Genomic DNA, 26,309 nt, shown 5'->3' with positions numbered 1-26,309 from the left:
CACGAAAACCTGACAATTACATCTTAAAACTACAGCTGACCTCTACATAGCCGGGGTTCGGCACCCTTGGATTTGCATAGTCTCTGCTTTATTTACCTTTTTCCTCAATATGTTGTTTTTGTAAATGTATGGTAAAGCTCAGCGTTTTTTACGTCTTGTTTGGGCTTGTAAAAAAAATATATATATATTTTCTCCAAAATTTTATTGTGGGGGAGGGGATCAATAGGTTACTCAGAGTAGTTGGTTGTAACGAGTTTTGCTCTGCCCAGACAATTTAAAGATGGAAAAATGCTGACATCATCATGGGCCAGAACTCTGGCACCGTTGGCCCTGTGAGATCAAATTTGAAATCTTGATTGGTTAAAGAAACAGTCCTGTTTCTTTTTAGTTGAAGTTACATGGGCCTACTGATTCTGCTGGCCCTGGGGGGAATAGATTGACTTGTTGGCTGAAACGGATCACTGATGATGTAGTGGTACACTGGCCTGACTTGTGGGCAGGCAGCGTGGGATTGGTTCCCGCTCAGTGACGGTGTCTATGTGTGCCCTGTGACTGGCTGGCAACCAGTTCTGGGTGTAGTCCGCCTTTCGCCCAAAGTCAGCTGGGATAGGCGTCAGCACAACCCCGCGACCCAGTACAGGATAAGCGGTGTTAAAGATTACATGAGATGACATCTGACTGGACAAAAAATTAAAAAATATAAATAGGCTTGCTTTCTACTCCGTGAACAATTTACTATTGAACAACTTGGCTCTTGATGTAAAATTCCAAGGAAAACAGATGGGTCTACAAGTCAAAAGAATCTAAAGCCTGACAGAAAAGGAGGCAAGAAGGAATTAGACAGCTGATCTCCCTCACTCTCTAACCTCCCACATCCATCCATTCATCCATGTTGTACTGCTTATCCTGTTCAGGGTCCGAGGTGAGTCGGAGTCTATTTCAAATGATTTAGACTAAAAAGCGGTTCAGTCAGTCACAGGTATTGACAAACAACCATTCACACTCAGATTTACACCTAATGTCAATTTAGAGTTCTCAGCAAATCTATTAGTCTGGATATTTTGACAATGTGGGATGAAAGTGGATTACCTGGAGAAAACTCACAAAAGTACAGGGGAAAGACTGAACCAAGATTCAGACAAAAATTTATGAGGCGGATGTTCTGGCCCCATGTTTTAGCCACATGCTCCACTGAGCAGCCACCACACAGTCTGTATTTTTTTCAAATTCTTTATCCTGTGTTCTTCTGCTTTTTTTGTGTGGACAAGGGTATTCATGGTGAGAAGTTAAAACTGAAAATGACAACAACAGAACAAAAAGGAACTTATTGGCGAAAGCAGTACTTGACTACTGGTAATAGTGTGAATGCTGAACAATAGTCCAAACCATTCCAATGTCAAAATACTATCTAAATCTAAATGTTACAATCCCCGGCAAACCATTCCAGTGTCAAAATACTATCTAAATCTAAATGTTACAATCCCCGGAGCTCCACTTTTTCCCCAATCCACATTTCCCATTATTTCATTTTAAATCCCATTGAAAAGAAAACAAACATTTTCAAAATTTTACTTCACCCATATTCCACAACATATGCAGCCGGATTCAAACCATTCCACTCCGAAATATTCTGCTCATTCAGACTGTCTTGAGAACTATTTCAAAATTCCCAATGTCCCCAAAATTCCAAATATTTCATTTCAAAGTTAACAAATTACTGGAGACATTTTACAATTTGACCACACCTTTCCAAATTTCTCAACCGATTCAAACAATTCCGGCATCAGTGTCAATTATTCAACATTCACACACAATTTCTACAGAAATTGAAGTCTTTAATTACTGTACTGGGAATTTTGCAATTCATTAAAAACAAAAACAAAAATTGCAACTACAGTATATGTAAACACCGCGCCTACCATATATATCCATCCATTATCTATACCGCTTATCCTCACATGGGTCGCAGACGTGCTGGAGCCTATCCCAGCTGTCTTCAGCCAGTAGGCGGGGGACACCCTGAATTAGTTGCCAGCCAATCGCAGGGCACACAGAGACAAACAAACATCCACACTCACAATCACAGGACTAAGGGCAATTTAGAGTGTCCAATCAACCTACCATGCATGTTTTTGGAATGTGGGAGGAAACCGGAGTACCCGGAGAAAACCCACGCAGGCACGGGGAGAACATGCACTCTGAACTGTGAGGCGGACGTGCTAACCAGTCAACCACCGTTTCGCCCATATATATATATATATATATATATATATATATATATATATATATATATATATATATATATATAGGCATATTTCGATATATATATATAGACATATATCGATATATATATATATATATATATATATATATATATATATATATATATATATAGAGAGAGAGAGAGAGAGAGAGAGAGAGAGAGAGAGAGAGAGAGAGAGAGAGAGAGGGAGATATAGATAGATAGATATAGATAACTGTGTTTTTATTGAAAAAATAACTCTCTTTCGGCGAAATGCACAGGTGCAATCAATGAATTGGGCAATCAATCATTGTCAGGAGTCCAAAACAAATAATAATAACCCACAAATCCACACTCCTTATTCTCACCCATTTTCTCAATGTGTCAATAAAAAAATAAAACATTACAGTGTATTGTATGTTGAGCTTCAAACCTGATAGAGGGTCGCAGTTTTTGAATTTTAGCTATTTGGACAATGTGCTGTGCTTAGTCGCTTAGTGTGCGGCGAAGAGTTGCTGACTGTAATTTTTTTGCCATGATCCACTTGAGTTGCTTTAAGCGGCGTCACTTGGTAAGCGGCGGGCCTAAGGGCCCTTGCTTTGAGCAAATGGGGCATACTCTAATAGAATTCCCTGAATTATTCCCGTGCACCAAATTGTTTAGAATGTCTTGGTCATGTCATGTGTAAGTAGCCCGACCTCCGCTTCATGGATACATTTCGGCATCCCCACTAATTTTACCCCCATACTCAGTGTTGGTGATGCTCTTAGTTCTCACATGTATCATATGTGTGACAGGTTAACAAAAGCTCCTTTCTCCCCCACCTGTGTTCTGACATGAAGGAGTTGCGGAGGAGGACAGGACTCAAGAGTTATTGACTGAGGGACAGTGAGCCTCTGCTCAACCTGTGTAATTCTCTGCAAGAACACAGAGCGGTGAAGCCGTATATGTGAAGCTGCGCACGCTTTTACGAGAAGAGGGGCTGATGACGACCTTCCCTAAGTCCGCAGTCTTTGACGTATATGCTGCTATTGCAGTTTTGCCGCATTCTGACCCCTCAATTAAATGTTTTCTATTACAGTAGCACACTCGAGCGCTATTATTAATTGACTCCTTTACGTTCCACCATAACAGTGAAATCGAATTACTTAAGTCTGAGCGAAAGATAAATGAAATTATTATGACTTTTGAGGAGAGTAAAGTAACATAAAAATGTATCACTGCAGCTTATTTCACGGTTCACGAGCACAGAGGCTCATTAACGCTGAAGCAAAAACAATTTCGGCCTGTTTTTTGTCTTAGTTGGTGCACAGTGGCGCTTTTGTTCCAGTATTAGTTGAGTCAGGGCTGGTCCGCATGAGCCCTTAATCCCAGTTAGAAGTGCTCCGGCTAAATCAAAAGACTTAATCCTGCATTAGCATGAATTTGCCTTTAATTTTTGTTCATGAGGAGGTTTTCTCCTACCTCGCTCTGAATTTTTGGATGAGCCCCCTCTTCCTCTCGCTGTGCAATGACATTTCAGCGATGAATCAGAGATGTGGCGACTATGTTTTCATCCATTTTGGCTGACCTTCATGAATTTGTGTGTGTGTGTCTACAGAGTGCCTACCCCTGCTGAGTGAAACCCCAACCACATTTCAGTCATCTCCAAGCAGCTGACAGTGGGAACATGCATCTGTGCAGCACGGGCGGAGCACTAGTCCAGTCCAGGAGGCTGATCCCTGGGTTCCGCCTCAGGACCTCCCCCCTGTGTCTCCTTCTGCATCTCATCATCCTGCTAATTAAAGTGAACAATCTTTCTGCAGTAATAGGTATGTCAAATGTATTTTACAGTTCTTATCATGCTATTTAAGCATACATACATTTTTTCATAAACCAAAGTGCAAGAGAGCAGATACGCCGTGGCATGAGTGAAGTGTAAAAAATGTGAAGCATTTAATCAAGATGCTGTCAGGCATGTATGTGAGCGAGAACAGCCCCAGTCACTGACAAACTTTCAAATACAGAATTTGAAGAGGAGATGCTCACACAAAGACTAATTCAGAGGGCCACACCCCTTAGAGACACACATCCAACATCCATGTTTCTTTGGGTGCTGGAACAGATGAGAGGAGGTCGACTGGGTGTCATACGTTTATGCTCAAGAACTGCTCAAATCAATATACTTAAATATTTTTCTGTATTTTTTCATAAATCACATACTGAAATTTTCAAAATCGAATCTTTTTTTTTATTTAACTTATTGGAAGGAGTCTGAACATTTTGCATGCCAGACGAATGATTCCATTCGTGGTTGGGCGTGCCTCCAACTTGGAGCCCAAGTACCGGTAATCGGGTTTGCCACATTAACTTAGGCTGGTGCAGTCCTAACCAAGCCATGAACTGATGAAGCCTTCTCGGATAAGAGACGAAACGTCTTCAATAATAGACAGAGCAGTCTAGATGTGATTGATTTAATACCTTGTGAAGTCGATTATTCATTAAAAAAAAACAACAACAAAAAACATGCATTGCCAGTTACTCTCTGGACACCTTTGTGGCCAAAAAATTGACCTGCTTATTCTCATTGCCATGATAGTATATAACCATGCATTATCTAAAGTTATTTAATTTTGAAGAATACAGTAGTAGTGTTATTTGACAGTTTGACTGGCATAATCAACCATTTTCCAATTGAGGGCGATGCATGGAATTCTTATATTATTTCCAGTTACATTGTGGAGCCTTGGAACTATACCAAGGGCCCCCCAAGAGTGTGTGTGCATCTGTTAGCTGATCTTTTCAATGGTGAAAAGGGGCTGTGCATGCATTCGCACACACTTTTGGGGCCCCCCTGGTTGTCCCATGGCTATATAATATAACTGGAAAAATACACACATTTCATGCATCGTCCTTCAATGGGAAAATGGATGACTATGTAACTAAAAATTGAATATAATACAGTAAATTTGTGGAATATCACTAGTTTTCTTCAAAACAAAACACTGACATTAGATAATGTGTTATACACTGGGGAAAGTGGGAATCTGTTGAAATAAATTAAAATGTTAAATGTGACTACTTTTCTTCAAAATGAACATGGCTATCAGGCTATGTACTGTAGCTGTGAGATAAAAAATAAAAAACATAGAGAAGACACACAGAAAAGACATTTAAAGGAATGAAAGTTCCAGCGAGGCTGACTCCACAACCAAGTTTGGCCGCATCGGAACGTACCTTTTCGACTGTTTCCGTACATGGAGTCACTTCTTTCCTAATTTCTCCAAAATGAATGGATAAAATAGAAAATGGCAACTCTTTTCATTTTCCCGATCAAAAAATATATTAAATGAATTTGTTAGTGAAAAATTGGCCATCCTGGCCCCTCCGTCCCTTTAAGTCCCAAACACTTTTGCATACTATGTCATATATCAATGTCGTTTATATTCATTACTGTCCATTCCGTTTGTCGGAAACCTTCCTAAATTCTTGTGAGAACAGGCTGTCCTACATTATTTGGTTGCCGTAGCAACTAGTTCTGTGATAGCTGAGAGTATTTCTCAGAAAATAGGAAGGATGTCTGAAGAAATTGCATATTGACATTGAAATAGACAGACAGTCAATCAGATTTGAGCGTTTCTTGATGCCTGGCTGTCTTGTTATCTTCCGAGACAACCTTGCAACCATATCCAACCAATCATAGGTGTCTCACTTCTTCCGGAGAATGGCAGCTGCTGGATAATCAGGTGTGAATGTATTGAACCATAGTGTGAATATATGGGGGTACATGTGCGGGATTTGGCATGCCCATGTTTGCAAGTCTGTAAAAAGGTGTGTGGGTGTTTGTGTGTGTGCGTGTGGGTGTGTGTGTGTGCGTCTGCGGGTTTTTGAGTGTGATACAGAGGAGTGAAAGCAGCCTTGTGAGTACATTGGAACTGGACTGCTGCTTGTTAATGTGTTTTGATAAGCCGGGAGGTCCCATCAGCATGTTTCTCATCATCCTTTTGATGACAACATTTGCACAGATTTCCTGCCTCAGTAGTCAACACACATACTCACACTGCACACGCTCACAAAACAAACAATGCAAATTGCATTTCTCTGTAAGGTATTGTTGTTGTTTTAATGTTCTTTTTCATTTGTATTAGTAATTTGAAACCATGCTATTTTTCCTGCCATATCATTGACTTCTACAGACGGTATGCAGTAAAGCTATACATTTCCATTGTAACCTTTCATGTAGAAAGAAATATATTTCAAAAAATAATTTGAATGATCAATCGTTATTTAAGTGTTATTCCACCGACTCGGTGCTATTTGCATGTTGTAACACTTTCAAAACAAACTTACATTTCTACATTTTTCCCACAACTCTAAATCTCATAATATTACACATATTGAGCTACTTAAGACATGTTTTAGACCCTCTCAGGCAACTTGTTTTTTTTTATATCATGGTTTTATTTTAGTGAAGCTCTTCATGAGAGTAACAGGACTGAACATAACAGGATTTAATTCTCAACATAAAATTAGCAAATGAAATGAAAAATAGTCACATGGCATTTATGCTATTCACATGTTGACACTAAGCACATTGCAGTGATTCACCCCAAAAATGTACAAATGAAAAAATACAGGAAGATAATAATAATAATACTAATAATAATACTAATAATAATTAAGGTAAATCAGGTAATATAATAATAATTCTGTAATTCAGGTAATAGGTTTAAAGTCAAAGTCAACCCAAACATATTTTTTTCCAGAATATGTTATATGCAGGCCCAGTAGTTGAAACAAGACATTCTGATTAATATTGTGTTTGTGGAATATGAGTTAAGCAGCAAAATATACCCGTTTTTAGCCATCGTAGGGGGTGGCCATTTTGGGCCCCCTGAGATAGCTAAAAAGGGGTGGATTTCTCGTATTCCACAAACACAATATTTATCAGAATGCCATGTTTCAACTAGTGGGCCTGCATAGAACATATTCTGGAAAAAGATGTTTTGGTTGACTTTAAAATGTGATAAAACTGTCATTTTTCAAAACACAAGAACTATATTAGTGAACATGACTTAAAGACTTGTCAGACCTCATCTGATTTTAATGTCAATCCATCCTTGACATCAGTCAGATTTCTCTGACCAAATGCAATTTGTAACAGCAGCTCTTCCTGGTCCATATATGTCTTTCAAAGAGGATGTATTTAATTTGCATTTACCACTTCAAAAGGACTGTCACATCCTGATTTGTAGCAGACAGACCTCCATTCGTTCCAATGTTGATCGCTTTGTTACACCTGCCACTAAGCGCAGCCTCAATCAGTCACTTAGAAGATCACAGGTTTAAAAAAGGTTTTCAAAAAGTAGGCAATTGGTAGAAGATTAGTCTGCTCTGGTGAAAACAAGTGAGAGCTTTTATTAAGAGAAAGATCCTCTCATTAGTCCCCTATTTTCCGGGCAGCTTCACACAACCGTGCAGTCATAACAAGTTTTTGTTCAGTGCAAATCCAACCAAAGTCAGTGCCTTGCAGGGCTTTTCCGGGCTTTAAGAAGAGGCTTAAGTGGTAACATTGCCAGCGGGGTCGGTTTTGCAAGAGGATTGGTGTTGAAGCGCATTTAAGGGAGTACAGAAAACATTCTGGACTTTACATAAAGCCAGTTAGATCATGTTCGTGCACAACAAAGCATATGAAATTCAGGCATAATCCTGTCACAGGAACGAGGCAGTCCGAGGTTACAATTTTTTGTACTTTCGCAGGTTTTAGGGGCTCATGACTCCCACCGTCCCCAAGCCCCTCTTTGAGTTTAGTAGGCCAGATATACGGTGCTCTTGGGACTTCAAATGACAGCCATGAATTTGTTCTGATTGACTGCACTGTGCCAACTCCAGCTTTATGTATCATCCTGTTGAGGATTGCGGCTAAGCATTAAATGAGACCACTTCATTTCTGACATTCAGGATTTGCTTTATTTATTTCTTATTGCACAGAGCAGCATACATATTTATATTAACCCTTTCATGCATAGTGGTCACTACAGTGGACAGCTATTTAAAAGTTGCTTTCGCCTATGTTAATTAATCTAAATTTGAAAAAATATTTTAACCTTTTCATGCGTTAATTATGATTTAATGTTGTTATGTAAAATATAAATATGTTTTTTAGATTAATTAATATAGGTGAAAGCAACTTTTAAATAGCTGGCCACTAGGGATGGGACGAGACAAAAATCCCACGAGACGAGATGTCTCACGAGATTGAGACCGTGAGAACGAGACGAGACGAGATTTTTGCTAAATTTCGAATAGAAAAAAATACCTAATGTCATTTTTTCAGTTTTCAAAATGTTTTTTTATCGAACAGACTGCAAGAAAATTAATCTTGTAGCTCTAAAGTGCAAATGCAAACAGAGTCACTTTTGTTACGTGCTCTCAAATATTGCTGCAATAACAGCTAAAGCTGAGATCTAGAGATCCTCTTACTGAATACTTTGACAAAATCCAACTGTGCTTGTGGGGCAGTAACTCAATTGTATATAGAGTTTTATGTTTATTTATTGGCTTTATTTATTTAAATTTTTACTTATATTTGAATAGTTATTGATATACTTATTAATAGATGTATCACTGCCTCTTATTGTTTTTTTTAATTTATTGTATTGTTTTTAAAGTGCTTTGTTACAGCTCTAGCTGTTATGAAATGCGCTATATAAATAAAATTGTATTGTATTGTAGAGTTCAACTTGTTTCTCAGTCGATCTTCAACAGGAGGAATGTCATCGCAGTTCTGGGCTCCTCAGAGCTGCAGATACGGCACCCCGCTGCTGTAGATCACGAGCCATCATGTCCAAAGAGTTGTTCTAGTGCGTGATTGCGTCCATAATTAGTTTGTGCGCGGCATTGTTTTGTACTTCTTGCAAAATTTTTTTATGTTTTGTATAAAACTACTCACTTTTGGGGAGTTGTTTACAGCAAAAACAACCCAGAAAGTTGGGTTAAATTGATCCAAGTAATGGATTGGTCAATTTTTGACCTAACCCAACTGTTTTTAGAGTGTACGTCATGCTAATTTTGACCTGTACATTTGAGGTGTGTCAAAAAAAAAAAAAATCAATTTCCAGGTGTCTCAATAGAATTGTATATTTTCAAAACAAAACTACAAACTACGGGTTTCCCCCTTCATCGTGCACTAGACAATCAACCAGCATGTCTATAAAGAGATCCTTTCCGTCATTCAGTGCGCGAGAAGAGGTGAGAATTATCAAAGAACAACTCCTGCTTGCTCATATTACTTTAATACTAATCCTACACTTCCTGGCCAAGAAGAACATCAAGGGGGAAAGTTGTAATTTTTATTTTGGATTTGAAATATGTCTTTTGTGACACCAGTCATGGAACCTTTCTAACACACCTAGTATGTTGTTCTTTTTCAGTAGAATTATAAAGGTTATAGATAGGGATGGGAAACGAGATGGGTTTGGCAGTCTCGATATTGGAATCAAACTCGGTAATTTCTTACCAACATCCAAGGCCTGACAACCTCACACCGCAGAAAACCCGCCATTTTAGCAATGCCGTGTTCGTTATTTATAGTCACTGTAATGAAACTGAATGCCTTTTTTTTAAGTTTGGAGGTGTGAAAATGTACAAACAGCCTTTTGGAATCTGCAAGTGATTGTTTGATCGGCTTTTTTAGCTCCTATTCTGTCTTGAGAGAATCAGGAGAGAGACAACGCAGCCGCCCAGACTTAGGGGAGTGGGAGGAGGGATTCAGGTTGCCATGGTAAGGGTCATCCTGCCTTCGCCCTGATGGATCGCAGCGATTCTGTAGCTGACGAGTTAAGATGGCCACCATGGCAACAGGCCATAGACAGCAAGGGGTGGGTGCATGTTGGCTGTTTGATTGATCTGACTCACTCGCAAGGAAAAATATAGGTTCAGTAATATTGGCTCAATGGCCGGCTTGGAAAATTGCTGTTTTCATTCAGAGGGCAATTGCAGCCCATTTCTAATCCTGCACTCCAACACAAAGCATAATGGTCCCCATCATTCTCCTCCAATTCCGCCCTCTGGGTAAAACAAATTAACAGTAATGTTGATAGGCTGAATGAAACGGTAAAGATCTTCAGAATTTACAAGTATAAATCCCCCAAGGTGATATTTCTGCTGACAAATTGACCCATCTGTTATTAATACACACCAATTAGATGCTTATACGTTGTGCACTTAATGCTTGCTTAAGAGTGTCTTTGCAGTAGTTCAGAGCTCGACTGGCCTGGAAGCAGAGTGTAAGAGAGCAAGTTGGACAGAGAGAGCCGTTCCTCTCAAGCCTAACGCAATCTTTTATTTATGACCCACAGGAAGTCCTTCAGCGTGTCCTCTAGATGATACCCAGGAATTTAGCTCAACACAAGGCAGCACAACACAAACTGTGACCGGTGCAAATTTGGGATTAGTCAGCAGGGTGTTTATTGTGTTGTCACTCTGGGTGATCAACTTTCACATGCGTTTTGGTTTGTTTCTGCTTTCTCCTCTCAGCTGCGCCCAAGTTCACCAAGATTCCCACAGACCAGATTGGCGTATCAGGGGGCGTGGCATCGTTTGTGTGCCAGGCCACCGGGAATCCCAAGCCGGTCGTCTACTGGAACAAGAAGGGCAAGAAAGTCAACTCTCAGCGTATCGAGGTGGTTGTCACAGTGCGCAATGTCAGAAGCTTACGTTTGCTGCATGGCATGCACAACACTGACGTACGGCTTCTCATATAACTCATCATGTGGTCCTGAAGCACATGTTTTCCCAGCATTATCTAACAGTACATCATTGTAATGTTCTGACAATGTATAATTACAGTAGGTTTCAAAATGTCATCTGTTTCCCAAAGTAAAGTATTGTAAATTTCTTGGTAACAACCCTGCCATCTTTAAATTATTAATTAAAAAAAAAAAAGGCATGTATATTAAAAGTGGCTTCAAAATCATTACAAATCAAGCAGTTCTCTCCGCTGCTGGAAGCTGCGGGAGTGACAACTAAAAGGCCTGACAGCACGACCTGCCCAGCTGTCAATCAAGCACCACTATTTTATGACTTGGGAAACAGGATGCTGTTTTGTCGAACGTCTTTCTTATGAAACCACATAAATAGATGTTTTATATATATATAGTGAATATCAGGGGATACTTGTGGATACTCCCAGCATTAACATTTAATCGGTGCCATTAAAATCATTATGTGCTAACATTTTTACTATTCACTCAAAGGCAATATTCAGCATTATGTTCTTTGGCAGTTTAGGACGAGCCATTGGGAAATGGGGTTAAATGAAGCAATCGTTGGCTTGCTCGGAGGGATGAACAGATGCAAATGATCGCGGGCCTTTTTTCTTTTTTCAGGGAGGGAGGAAGGGGGAGGGGTCGTGGGGGTTCATGCACCAATGAGCAACTTGTATCTGATTGAAGCTTTAGTATGTGGGGGGTTTTTTTCATGTAAGCATGCTACTAAGACCATGTGTGCCCGAAAATTAATAATTGATTGTAACTTAATGCATGGCACTACACTGAATTCCAAACAGTGAGCCCTGAATGGTAAGTGTGACTTGCTGGGGTGTCTTTCCACAAGACATCAGTTTCCTGCAGGTATGTGTCTTAATGATGGGGTGAAGTATAATAAACTCAAAACTAACATTGAAATTATGGAAAACTTCAACATTATTGCTAAGTCTAGCTATGGTGAATTAGATACAGTATAGTGTATATTAGGTGCACTGCAGACGTGAGAAAACTCACAGTCTTGGTGCTACTGGATCTAAGCGCTGCTTTTGATACAGTAGATCACCAAATTTTATTAAATAGACTTAAAAATCTAGTGGGCATCTCTGGTACTGTTTTTGACTGGTTTTATTCCTATCTCACAGACCGATATTTCTTTGTAAGTATGGATACTTGTTCCTCTAAAACTCATGAAATCAAATGTGGGGTTCCTCAAGGTTCGATTTTAGGCCCCTTACTTTTTAATCTTTATATGCTTCCCCTCGGGGATGTCATCAGGGGACACGGCATCAGCTTTCACAGCTATGCTGATGACACGCAGCTGTATATTGCCGTGTCTCCTGATGACACAGGACCCATTGATACCCTTTTAAATTGCATTTTAGATATCAAGTCATGGATGGCAGATAATTTCCTACAGCTCAATGAGGACAAGACTGAGGTTTTAGTTATCGGTCCCGAAGGTCAGAGAGAGAAGCTTTTACCAAAACTACACATTTTTAATCCCTCACACTGTGTGAAGAACCTTGGCGTCATTTTTGACTCTGAGCTCAGTTTTATTCCTCATATTAAAAATGTAACCAAGATTGGTTTTTATCACCTTAAGAATATCGCCAGAGTCCGCCCGTTTCTCTCTCAGGCTAACACGGAAGTGCTGATGCATGCCTTTATTTCCTGTCGTTTAGATTACTGTAATGCCCTGCTCTCTGGCCTCCCGAAAAAGAGCATTTCACCACTGCAACTACTGCAGAATTCAGCCGCTCGGGTGCTGACGAGAACCAGAGGGCGGGAGCACATTACGCCAGTTTTGAAATTGCTGCATTGGCTCCCTGTGTGTTTCAGGATCGATTTTAAAGTACTTTTATTAGTTTATAAATGTGTTAATGGTCTTGGGCCATCTTATTTATCTGATTTGCTTTTATCATACCAGCCCTCGCGGATCCTGAGGTCCTCTGGCGCCGGCCTTTTATTTATTCCAAGGGTGAGGACCAAAATGCATGGCGAGGCTGCATTCAGCCATTTTGGTCCTCACCTTTGGAATAGCCTGCCAGAGGATGTCAGGTCTGCAGAGACTGTTGATATTTTTAAGAGGAAGCTCAAGACACACCTTTTTAGTTTGGCTTTCAACAACTTTTAAATAATTTATCTTTTCTTTTGATTGAAGATAATTCTATGTTTTGCTTTGAATGTTTTAAAGCACTTTGAGTTGCATTTTTATGTATGAAAAGTGCTATATAAATAAAATGTGATTGATTGATTGATATCGTTGGAAAATGTAGCTTGGAATTTAACCAAAAAAGAACATCCAAACGAAAACATTAACAATGACAGATAAAACAGCCGATGATAGTGCAGTCGGACCTAACTCCCCCTAACTCACGCCTTAAAGGGGAAGTCATCCCCACTAGTCTAAACACGGCATTCTGATTGATATTTTGTCCGTGGAATATGAGTTAAGTAGTCAAATCCGCCCGTTTTTGTCCATCTCAAGAGGCAGCCATTTTGTCACTTGCTGTCAACTGAAAATGACATCACAGTTGCTCATGGCTCAGGTAACAACCAATCACGGCTTAGCTTCAGAAAACAGGTGAGCCGTGATTAGTCGTAACCCAAGCCTTGAGCAACTATGTCATTTTCAGTCGACAGAAGTGACAAAATGGCTGCCATCTGAAATGGCAAAAAATGGGTTGATTTTGCTGCTTAACTCATATTCCATAAACGCAATGTTAATCAGAATTCCATGGTTAGACTAGTGAGACATAACATATTATTCCAAGGAATTTTGGGGGGTTGACTTCCCTTTAACCTGTTGTGATTTAGTAAAGTTTTGGGTGGAATTCAAATTTTAAAATGCAAGCGGCACACTCTTTTTGGTCCCAAAAATTAGACATGCCCAGTGCAAAGGACAATATTCGGTCACTACAAGCTTGAAATGCAGTGTAACATGCCTAACTGAGAATATAACAGGTAAAATATTGATTAAGTAATAATGCCTTACATTACTTAGTTCAAACAAAAACTCATAGTTATTGTAATAACTTCAATTTTGTAACAAGCTAGTCCTGATACGGATGATAACAAAGTAAAATAGTAACTTGTTGTGACCCCTGTGCCATTCATATTTTCTAAGCTCTTTCTCAAATGCCAAGAAGACACCAAAGCACTGGTGAATATGAAAGTAATAATTGGTGTGAAGTACCGGTAAGTATGTTGAATTGATGGATCACTCGCTAAGTTTAGCACGGGTTGGTAATGAAAGAAGTTGCAAGAGCGTCTTTATTGCATGTGTATGTTGCGCTCGGTGAGTTGCAATTAAAAAGCTGGAAAAGCAACGCAGGTCTCGTTAGTGCTTGTCAATTGGCGATATACTCACGCACTTCTGTGCATTTTTTTTCCCCAAATCAAATGATCTGTAAGGTTGTAAAATGAGATTGAATTGCACCATGGGGGTGAATAAAGTTTTCTAAAGCTGAAACTTAAAAGATATTAAGGTGTTTGGAGACTCATAGTTTCTGGTATACTGTAGTTAGGGTTTAAAACCTGATGCGATTCCAGCGTCCCACCGGTGGGACGTTTGCGTCCCGCTCATAGGACATTCGCTATATATAGAACAACTTCAAAGCATTCTCGGGCATGTTGTATATGGTTAGAAAACTGAGTTTCCGCAGATTCGAATGATACCAAACATTATAAGATACAATCATATCTGCAGGCTTGGCGAGTATTTATGTCAAACAATCGCAAACAGACAAAAAATTCGGAACTCACTATTTCAGCCTCATAAATGTCTAGGACAATGTCATAATCCATCAAAAATGATAATATTAAGTCCAGTAAAAGTATTCCAGTAATATAGTTAGTCCACAACAAGCCTGACATCCATAAAGTCACGTTATTAGCTGCTGCAACCGTTACATATTTCCATCAGATACGCATATTTTGGACATATTTTCCATCATAGGTCGAGTGCGCGTGATCAGACTAACGCATGGAATGTATCAAAATGTAGGTCTGCTTCCTGGTGTTCGATTGACACCTCACTTGATTCAATAAACTAATGTTTCCTGTGTCAGGAGTTCAACAACAGCCAATGAACAAATTGTGCGTATATTAGTACCATCCCTCCATATCGATGATTCGTCATTTTTGCCAGTCACAACGGAACTTTCTAAGATTGGTGGTGATTGACGCATTCAACGGCCAGTGAAAATGAAATCCTCGGTATCGATCCCCCAGGCAAATTCAAAGGCCTAGCATTTTCGTGTTCAACTTCCAAGGGTCCAATGCAACTCTTCTTGTTTACTATTGTGGATCTGTTTCCATTGCGATGAAATCAATGTATTTTTCTGTTGCCGTTCAGACCACCGAGTTTGACGAAGGCGCAGGCGCCGTGCTGAGGATTCAACCTCTCAGAGCACCTCGAGACGAGAACATCTACGAGTGTGTCGCACGTAACAGCGAAGGAGAGCTGTCAGTCACTGCAAAGCTGGCCATTATCAGAGGTGAGTCAAAGGCAGCAGTGGGAAGTTATTCATGTATTAAAGTAGATTTTTATGTACTTACTCTTTACAGTTAGAGATAAAATCAACCTGTGTTCTTGATTGATCGAATGATTGAGATCTTGGGGTAGAAAAAACAGAGACAGCAGCAACATTGAGGAAGGGTATCAGATTTGCAGAAGCAAGAGTCCCTTTATCCATTATCTTATTTAAGAGAATTGTTTGGTGCTGTCGGCTCCCTGAATTATTTGTGGTGAATGCTTTGTCTTGTGCCAGTCTAAAAAACACTCCATGCTGGTGTTCAAAAATTGTCCTTGTCACCTTCAAATTATCATTAGCTAAATAAGGATTTTTCATGAGTCAGCTCACAATGTTAAAAGGGAAGTAAACCCAAACATATTTTTTTTCCAGAATATGTTCCATGAAGGCTCACACAGTTGAAATACAGCATTCTGATTGTTTGTGGAATATAAATTAAGCAGCAAAATGCACCCACTTTCAGCCATCTCAGGAGGCAGCCATTTTGTCACTCATGTCGATTGAAGATGACATCGAAGTTGCTCAGGGCTCAGATAACGGCCAATCATGGCTCAGCTTCAGAAAACAGGTGAGCCGTGATTGGTTGGTATCTGAGCCCTGAGCGACTTTGATGTCATCTTCAGTCGACAGAAGCGGCAAAATGGCATACCAGGCACATCTCCAAATATTCCTTCTACTGCGCCGGCCTGCCCAGCTTGGCGGAGACCAGTGGACAGCAAATGATTGATCCGTTGTGAGAAATGCTTTCTGTCTAATTGGATGGTTTTCCTCAGGTGTAGTGGTTTCTTGTATGTCATATTAGAGGCACAAGATGGGGCCAGAAAGGGATGATTTATTTTTTTAATTCACAGATCATTTTTACTCACGTAGTACTGTGAGGTCATACTGACAGTTTTTACGAATATGACAAAAAGTGATTTTCGGGGTAAAATTGCAAACTCCCCCCGTTGAGCACACGTGTTGAATCGGTACTTCAACTTAAGTACTGAGTGAGTACTTTTGCCACCTCTGGACAAAGGAGCACATGGCTCTCTGTGTTTCATCACTCTCTTAGACGTGCAAGCACCTGGCTTTGGTTGTTGTTCCCCCGTTGCTGTGGCGAGCCGGGCCAAAGCTCAACCTCCGCATGAAGCTGCAGTTGACTGTTCTTTTTATAGTCGCATCAAGCTCGCAGGCTATCAGGGCTGCTGTATGCCCCAATCACTCGCGCATCCTGGCCAGAGTGCCGGTTAATCACTGGTTCACAGCCTCCTTGGAGGAATACTCTCCAATGTGGTGCTCCAACACGCTATGAACTTGACTTGCAGCTGTGAGCGCTGGCCATCTGCCCAGCGCAGCAGCAAAGGACAAAGAAATGGAAGGGATGGCCGCTAGAGCGGCTAAACCATGAAAAAAAACAAAAAACAGGGGATTAGACTTGGGGCTGGCAGACAACCCGGCGGAAATTGAGGAAGCAAGGGCGAGAGAGAGAGGGGAGGTCGAGGAGAGGTGAAGCACAGTTGCTAGAGGGTGAAGAAACGGGTGGTGGCGTGAGTCAAGTGAAAGAAAAGAGATGGAATGGGATGACAGAGTAGTGGAGGGGACGAGAGAAAGAAGGTAAGAAGGGAAGAGTGGGTTCTGCTGAGTGATGAACAGAAGGTTGGCGCCGCCGTCCCTTGGCCATCTGTTAACCCGGCCCATCATCTTTGTACGCAGCCCCAATCTAAAAGCCATTACCACATGAACTACACCTGGGGGGCGAGGCTCTCGGCGCGCGTGTGCTCACATTGGCCTTGTTTGTGTTTGTGTTAACTTTTATCCAAATGAATTCATCATGACATCTTTGATTTGATTCCTCTTAATCAGCAGCTCTTGTGTACTGAATTGAAGAGAGGATCATGGGAGATGTCAACAATATTTAACATCAAGTATATAAACGAAGAGAGTTGTTATAGTTAAATATTTCCAAACAAAGTTATGGAGGCTATTGTTCTACAACTTAACAAGTACGGATTTAGACAGACAATATGATGGTTAGTCCTCATGGCACAGCATCAAATATCGATATTGGCTCCATCTAATGAAATTAATTTTACCCACGTATTGTCAACACTACAATTTCATCACATCATGTTTATTTTTGTTTTTTTGAATTATTCTTTTTGTGTTTTCAACATTTCAAGAGTGTTTTATTGTTGCTGACAAAATATTGTGTGTGATTGTGATTGGACACTCATCAGTCAAAATAGTAGGTACGGGTAATGAAGTTATATTCCATCCATCCATTATCTATACCGCTTATCCTCACAAGGGTCGCGGGGCGTGCTGGAGCCTATCCCAGCTGTCTTCGGGCAGTAGGCGGGGGACACCCCGAATTGGTTGCCAGGCAATCGCAGGGCACACAGAGACAAACAAACATCCGCAATCACACCTAAGGGCAATTTAGAGTGTCCAATCAACCTACCATGCATGTTTTTGGAATGTGGGAGGAAACCGGAGTACCCGGAGAAAACCCATGCAGGCACGGGGAGAACATGCAAACTCCAAACAGGGAGGCCGGAGCCGAGATCGAACCCGCGACCTCTGAACTGTGAGGCGGATGTGCTAACCGGTCGTGAAGTTATATTAAGAATTAAAAATAACAAGGCTCAATCCATTTTTAACTCCAGAGATATTATTGTTATTGTTGTTAAACACTTTTGTATTTGTTATATTATACTGATTGATGTTTCTAATATTTAGGCCATCAGGTGAAGTTTAATAAACTTTGAGTATGACGCAGCGCACTTCTGCGCCACTACAACAAACAAAACAAGCATATCGTATTAGAAAAAGTATTCCTCTTTTAACAAGTAGTGAGCATTAGCTCTTGTATTGGATCACGAGAAAACGAAATGAATTGTCTTGTGGGTTTTTTTGTCAAGCAATCTGCATTTTTAGATAAGAGGAGAAAGACTGCAAAATTAAATCAGTGTATAGGTAATGTTCTCCTGATAGGATATAATTATGTTATCTTGTAAAATAGACTGGCTGGATAAGAATATGATGCTGTAATTTTAAAGCTGCACAGTCCTCTAATCATTGTAGATGAACATGGATGCATCTGATTATTAGCTATGGTTTTATACAAGTGTTTTATGGGATGAAATACAACAATACTGCATGCAAGTATGTTTGCATGACCTTCACCCTCATTGTTTTTTAATATAAAGGCTTAACTGCTTGGACCTCACGTCACTTTAAAGGGCATGATATGATAATCACACAATATGGGGTTCCATGAGCCCACTTGTTGCACAGCATCAACACAATATAGGGAAAAAAAATCATCAATCTATTTTCTCATGATGATGGTCTGTACTGCACAATGCCATGTTTAGTATCCTCCTAACACACTTGCAGTGATCACTTGCTAAAACTGTATCGGTAAAGTTATCCATGTGGTAAATTTAGAAGCGAATATGATTTAATATTAGACTGTAGACATTTGAAGAAACGTAAATAATAATAATACATTTTTTGTAAATCCACACAATTCCATTGTCGAATAAATTATTTCCCACAACCTTTGAGCATATAACTCAGTACATTTGAGTATTTTGCACTATAATAACTTTTAAGCCATGAACCTCAACAGGCTATAAAGTATCAATTTACTTCAGAGTAGATCATGTCATCCAAGATTGGCGTTAAGTGTAAAGTCTCCAAAAATTTCAAATGGAATCATAAAGCGATTCACTCAAGGAAATGGCCTCTGAGCCATTGATGTCACAAAGATGCTTTCCATTAGTGGCCAAAGCCTTCCACTTGTGCAAAGAAGTATTTTTGTCCACCGCCATGCTCCATGTCACCATTTAGTATGATGGTTGAGCGACACTAATAGCAGCTTGTGAGGTGCTTGTGGTGGGCCTCTGGATGTGGTTTACTGCTCTATAGGTTTGCTAATGGATGAAGGTGTGGCAGTTTATCATCACTGAGCTCTTGGACGTTACCTTTTCTGTTCCATTACACACACACTAGTTCATTTCACAGTCACATTTCTTTCACTACTGGTGGGGCTTCTTGTAGCCCACAGCAGTTCGTTTCTAATTTCTGCTCTTCTTGTTTTATTCATTTTTTCATTTTTACAGTCATCTATCCTGCCTGACCTCACTGTCTGTCCAAACGCACTGCCCCGACCCCCACTTTCACTTCTCTGCAAACCAAGCACTTCCATGTACATTGCAGTCATTTCGTTGAGCCTTCAGGAAATGTGGATATCTGCACTTCTGCATGTTGGAAAACCTCTTGTGGGCGAGAGGCTCCCAACACTGCAGCAGGGTGTGTGCTTGTTTGTGTTGTGACTGCGTGCGAATGCATGAACTCCTTTTTTAGCAGTGTAGGTTGATACGTGCATTTTTGTGTGCGGGTGGATTGTGCAGTGTAATCCTGATAATACTCACTTCCCGGTGCCCCATTTTAGGAGAAAGGGAAGCATGAAGTGGGGGAGGCAGAGGGTGAGGGAAGAGAAGGGAGGAGAGATGATCTGCCACCACCATAAACACCCTTCATATGACGGACAGTCAGACCCCCCCCCCCCCCCCCCCCGGGTGTCTGCTGCACTGGCAGGCCGGCGGCTCAAGCAGCAGAAAAAAAACAGAGGGTATCAACTCGTCCTGCAAGAGGATTACACTCCTTGAGTGGAGAAACATGTGCCTCGTTTTTACTTTTTTTTTCTTTTACTTCCTGCCTCCCCTTTCTTCTCCTTGCACACGATTCTCCACGCTTGTTTGCATGGAAGTGTGTGACACGGCCATGTTTGATGTGTGTGTTTAGTGCTGACGGATCAGAGTGCTGAGCCGAAGCAAGGCTTGTAGATAGAGGTGACTCGCGGGCCTTATTTTTCATTGTGTTGCGTGGTGATCTATTCTCATAAAGGGCCATTAGCATTTAAAGTGCTCCTCTTCAGTCCTTCTGCAGTCTATAGGAGTCAAAGCATTAGAGCCTCTGAGGACTGCAGATTATTCCTGAATCAGGCTCCCTGCGATCGGCTTTCATTCAAGGCTTCTTTCATGCGTGCGGCCATTCCTTACACAAATGAACTGGAGGAAGAATAGGCAACGGGTCTCTCAACCAGGACAACGCTGATTTGTTTCTGTTGTGTGTGTGTGCTTGTGTCAATGTGTGTGGGAGGGATGGAAACAAAAAGCGAAGCAACATAGGGGTGAAAAACTGGAATCGTTTTTGTGTGTTTGCATTATTTGCATTAGGTCCTTGACTCTTTGTGTCTTCTCTGCCAGTTTGAGTGTGTGTGTGTCTGTGTAAGAATGAATTGCATATTTGCCCAAATCGGGTTCTATTGCCGCCTGCTTTTTGGGCACCCAGCCTGGATGTCCTTCTGTAAACATAACCGGGCCAAAATGTACGTGCTCAACCTCTTCATGCGCACAAACACAAAGCTCCGGGGAACAATGCTGGCTGGTCCTTGCCAATGTTCCTGAAAATGCTGTTGACACGCTCTGTGTTTACAGACGCATGCTCATTTTTCCATATGCTGTCTTATCAATTTAACCAGCAGATGAAAAATAAGCTGTACTTTTTTCACTGCAGTGTTTGTGTCTGATAAATGATTCATTTTGCGAAAAGCGTGATCAAGGCCATGCCTGCAGTATCTATTTCAAGCAGCCGCTGACTCACCCAGGAGGCTGGCTCAATACCTGTAGCTCCCACATCCCTCTTCTCTTCACCAGTCAACTGTAGCGTCCGGTATCTGTGATATGTGCACTATCTGTAGAATATGCATGCAAAGGTCTAAAAAGAAATAACCACTAAAATAATCTAAGTGCAGGTCAAATACATTTAAATATATCTAGAAAATATTAATAATAATGATAATAATATTTCTTGAATGGCACGTGACTGATGCATAGTGTTTTCTTTATGGATACTGTTACAGTATCTCCCAAAAGTACCATACACCCATTATCATGTCTTTTCCAATTTCACCATTTTCATATAGGGGTGTACTCACTTTTGTTGCCAGCAGTTTAGACATTAATGGCTGTGTGTTGAGTTATTTTAAGGGACAGTAAATGTTATACAAGCTGCACACTGGCTACTATACATTGTAGCAAAGTGCAATTTCTTCATTATTGTTCCATGAAAAGGTATGATAAAATATTTACGAAAATGTGAGGTATGTGCTTTTTGTGAGATACTAGAATTTCCCATCTCCAAATTATTATTATTCATTTAAATTACATGAACACAAATTCTGTGAGAGTTATGATACTGGAGAATACTGCTTGTGCCTGGGAGTGTATTCTCTAGAGGTATACAACAAACACAGTAAATGTTCTTTTGTTCTTTTGTTGATGATCGTGACCTATTGCGACTTTTCTTTTGCACAACTTACAGAGCAGCCAGTAGAGTTGTCAGTGTATTTTCAATTTCCGTTTCCATTGTCATCCTAACACCTCCACTGATACCCTGTGGTGTGGCAGAATGACAAAAAACAACAGACTCTGGGAATTTGACTTCACATGATCAACTGAATTGAGAAATATTAACCTGGAATACAAGAACGGGTCCGTCCGGACCCCTCCGTGGTGGCGTGCAGTAATTAACACCCAGGGAGTCCGTGCAAGTCAAAGAAGGTGTGGTGATAAAAAGACCCTGTGAGTCCTCCGGCGAGAAGGGGGAGGTTGAGGCAGGCCAGAGGCCAGCAGATGTAAGGCATAGCGTATTCTTTATCTCTGGGGAGCATTCTGACCTGCCTATCGATATCCCTGCTCATCTTCCTGTTCCCTCCTTCCCCTTTCGGCAGTTCGGCAGGATCATTAGCATTGATCCATCGCGGGATACTTGGAAGAGGTGGTCCACACCCTGCATTTTTATTGGCAGTTTAAATCTCTAAATGGGGCTGCATAAGCCGTGAGATTCATTACTTTTGCCTTTTGGTGTCATTTCTCCCTTGAACTATCAGCTGCAGCTACTTGACGTTCCTGTTCGACCATGACACTTCAAAGCAGATGAATTTGAAAAAGGAAAAAAGATTGATTCTATCACCATTGAAGCTCTATTCCACCAAAGCATAGTGCAGGGAAGCAGATGGTGCATGTCTGTCATATGTTTAGGTAGCAGGAGGCTGCAGGAGGTGACTAAGAAATAGGACAGGAACTAACAAGCAGACCTCTGACGTGGCCACGCTCGACATTTCGGACCGACTCCAAAGCGTACAACATTTCAGCAGCTTGTGTTGTCCTTCCGTTCAAGAGACCCCCGTAGGCTTGATTTATCAGCCAAGGAAATTGCCACTGGTAATTGCTTTTCGGCTGTGGGAAAGTAGAATATGTAATTATAGGCGCAGGTATGGGGGAGGTGTCAGAGTGTATGGGCAAGAGAGATAGTGGTTAAAAGCGCAAGGAGAGGAGAAAGCGGAGGGGCTGATGGATGCTTGATTACGTGTCTGACCATCTGGATTGCTGTCATCGAGATGCTTAATCCTATTTACTTGAGAGCCTTTTTGTGTTTTCCTATCTATGTAGAATTGGAAGCAACTGTTTTCAGTTGGGTGAGTGGGTTGGATGCATCAGGTTCCAGAAGTGACAAGAATGGATGGCAAACATTGGCTACGGTATGGACAAAAGTTTGAAGTGTTTTGTCCACTTATATGAGTCAGGATGCACAAGTGAAGGATGGTCTAAATTCCTTGCCATTGGAACGTAAGTCTAGTACCACCAAAGGGATACTGAGACAGTCCAATGCCAGCTGTGAACCAAAATCCCTCCAGCGTGCCTCAACACCTGCTCCTGCTTTACATGCCGAGAACACCTCGCCGGAGGGTGTCCACAAGGTATTCATATGAGATGACCAAGCCACCTCAAACTGTCCCTGTATGCCCCATCTCTACGGCTGAGACCAGGGTGTGGAAGAAACTATTCCTTTATCTGCAACCTCGTCCTATCAGTCACTACTAGGTTCGAGGGATAACACACGTTTTGATGAGTTACTAATGTAGGATTAGGAATAGTTCTCTCTTAATCTTAATCTTTCATCTTACTAAGACTATTCAGTGCTCACTTTGTGTTTGAGGATGGCCCTCTTCAAGTCTGGCATGACTTCCCCTCAGTGCCCAGAGCAAAGTGCAATATGGCTCGCTTGCATCAAACACCTTTATGATGAACTAGAACACGGCCATTGTCTCTCATGAGTGAGTGCACAATTGCCACAAACGTGGCGAAATCCCAGTGTGTACACGACATATACACACACACACTTGTCCACTGCCTCACAACATAATCAGACATCCAGAAGCATGGACACTCTTTCTAGATCGGCCTCTCTAATAGTCGGTGCATTTAAACAATTACGGCTAACAAGTCCTTATTACCCCCTCTCGCCCTGCCCCTCCTCTTGATCCTGGCTTCTAATTGCAACTGCTGTTACTGAGCAGGTCTCTGCATCGTCATTAGACAGGAATCATTACAAGCACACAGAGCCACACCGTGAAACGCACACAGTTCAATGCCACCGTCGCTGCAGACGTGTGTTTGTCGGCAGGGAGCAGTCCGTGTTGTGTGTGTATGTGTTCTATTATGAGTTTTTTCAGTAACTCTCTTACCGATTGGTATGTTTATCCTCCTGTAGTGACGGCCTGTCAAGAAACACGGAGAACCTTACTGCGCATCTGCCCGCCTACTAAATCACCTAATGACTAGCTAGCTGAGGGAAAAAACCTGCGGCTTTAATGAGGACGGATATAGTGGCCCCGCTGTCTTTGCTAGTTTCTCCTCTTTCAAGCCACTGCAGATGTGAAAGGCGGGGAACAGTGGCTCTCACATCACCACATTTGTGTGGATGTCTTATGTTTCTCCACTGAGGGAGACAAGGGAGGATTCATGCATGCTGGATTGACCCAGCACTCTTTGACATGCAGACTAGATAGATAGATAGATAGATAGATAGATAGATAGATAGATAGATAGATAGATAGATAGATAGATAGATAGACAGACTAACACACTTTCCTAGGCCTCTCTGCCAAGCCTTCATGTACTCCTGGAAGGATTCTTTCACGAATCACCGCAGCTTCGTCATCACAACCATCTTGATGTCTTCCACATTTTCAAAAAGGGTCCCCTTGATCACACGTTGATCTTCAAAATGAGGAAAGAAATCAGACAGGCAGGCCAGGTGAAGTGCAAGGTTGCTCCAGTGCGGCGATGTTCTCCTTGTCCAGAAACTGTCGGATGCTCATGGCATTGTGAGCTGCCGCGTCATCACGGTACTGGTTGATCGTCTGGCCCACTTTGACCGAGAACCTCAATATCTTTTGTGACACCAGTGTCTGGATTTTTTCTGACATACCTCGCATGGTGGTTCATACTTGTGGTTCAGGGTGAATTTAAAGGGAGATTAACGGCTCTTGAATGTTGCACGGTGTCTGAGCTGATTTTCCTCTTTATCTACCATGCACAAACTCACGTTTATCCTCATTCTCCTTTTTTTTTTAATTACCCACACACCCACACACAAAATTTCCCCAAATCATGTGTTGGATGCCAATGACAGCGGGAATGCAGTATCTGCATGTGTTAATTTACTGTAATCTCATGATGATACGGTAGGATTGCAATATGCTACAGTATGTACAAAATGTATGTGATTTTGCACTAGTATCAAATGAATGGCCTTGTACAATTTATTTGAAAAAAAAAAAACTGTGGAGTTGAGGTAGGGATTAGGGTTAGAGTTATCATCAAAAGTTTTTGGCATGTGGTATTAGGATATAAAATGGTTGAGGTGGAGTTATATTGTTATTGTACCAATGCTAACATAAACATTTGACGACAACTCTCAACTTTTAAAATATAAGGTGCAGCCACTATGAACAAGCTATGACTTCAGATTTCAGTCTGTGGTGGTCTCATCCCAAAAATTGTTGTTTTTAGAGTCCAACTCAAATAAAGTCAAAGATAAAGCTCACACTTTAAAGTCAGGCAAAGTCGCAAATTTACTGCTAACATTGTACATTTTGTTCTGTAATGTCCCATTCAAGTCTTAGCGACATGTTTTCATCATCATTGTTTTGCACCTATTATTCTTTCCCATGCATTCTTTTGGACTATTTTCCTCCTTTGTCTTAGTTTCATGCTTAAATACAAATAGTTTGTGGTCCGCTCATCTTCCATTAATACCCTTTATTTTCTACACCCCTCCAGAGGACCTGTTGCCATTTGGCTTCCCCAGTATCGATATGGGCCCCCAACTGAAGGTGGTCGAGCGCACAAGGACGGCCACCATGCTGTGTGCCGCCAGTGGAATGCCCGACCCAGAGATCTCCTGGTTCAAGGACTTTCTGCCTGTTGAACCCAGCACCAGTCAAGGCCGCATCAAACAGCTCCGATCAGGTGAGAAATTTCCACTTTATTTTCCATCCTATTCATTTTTACAAAAAGCAAATAAAGCTGCATTTGTATCTTAGCATTGCTGTCGTATAAAATCCCTGTTGCTCTAAATTTGGCGATTATCATCCTTTATTTGTGATCATGATCGAGAGATTACATGCTCCTCTCTGACGCTGACTGTGGGGATTTAAAACCTTTTCAAAGCCAATTTTATGAATTTGCTTAATTCTGCCGCCAAGGGGAAAGTCGTTGTTTTTAATCAACATTTGGGACTTGCTCGTACTTAATAGGTGCCTTACCCTATCCACATGTTATTTTAACTACGGAACTCAGATGTGCCACAAACCAACTCATGCCTCACAAACCCACTAAATTAAACATGCCTTCACAGAAACAGCTCAAAACCAAAGTTATATGG

At 41.1% G+C, this 26,309-nt stretch overlaps 1 protein-coding gene across 1 annotated transcript in view; it reads left to right on the top strand.

The window, feature by feature from the left end:
- The window catches only part of LOC147140782 (receptor-type tyrosine-protein phosphatase S-like), a 105,056-nt gene that overhangs the window by 19,481 nt on the left and 59,266 nt on the right, over positions 1 to 26,309 (top strand). Inside the window, exons 2-5 of the mRNA XM_086042299.1 lie at positions 3,843 to 4,053; positions 10,760 to 10,908; positions 15,347 to 15,488; positions 25,706 to 25,894. Of these exons, the coding sequence (XP_085898425.1) occupies positions 3,912 to 4,053; positions 10,760 to 10,908; positions 15,347 to 15,488; positions 25,706 to 25,894 (622 nt within the window). The 5' untranslated portion in view covers positions 3,843 to 3,911. The remainder of the gene's footprint in view (positions 1 to 3,842; positions 4,054 to 10,759; positions 10,909 to 15,346; positions 15,489 to 25,705; positions 25,895 to 26,309) is intronic.

This window comes from Filicampus tigris, chromosome 10 (genome assembly GCF_054856515.1).
Source record: "Filicampus tigris isolate MCC_2025a chromosome 10, RoL_Ftig_1.0, whole genome shotgun sequence".
Lineage (NCBI taxonomy): Eukaryota > Metazoa > Chordata > Actinopteri > Syngnathiformes > Syngnathidae > Filicampus > Filicampus tigris.
The sequence above is the reverse complement of the archived record's forward strand: the minus strand, read 5'-3'. Positions and strand labels throughout refer to the sequence as shown.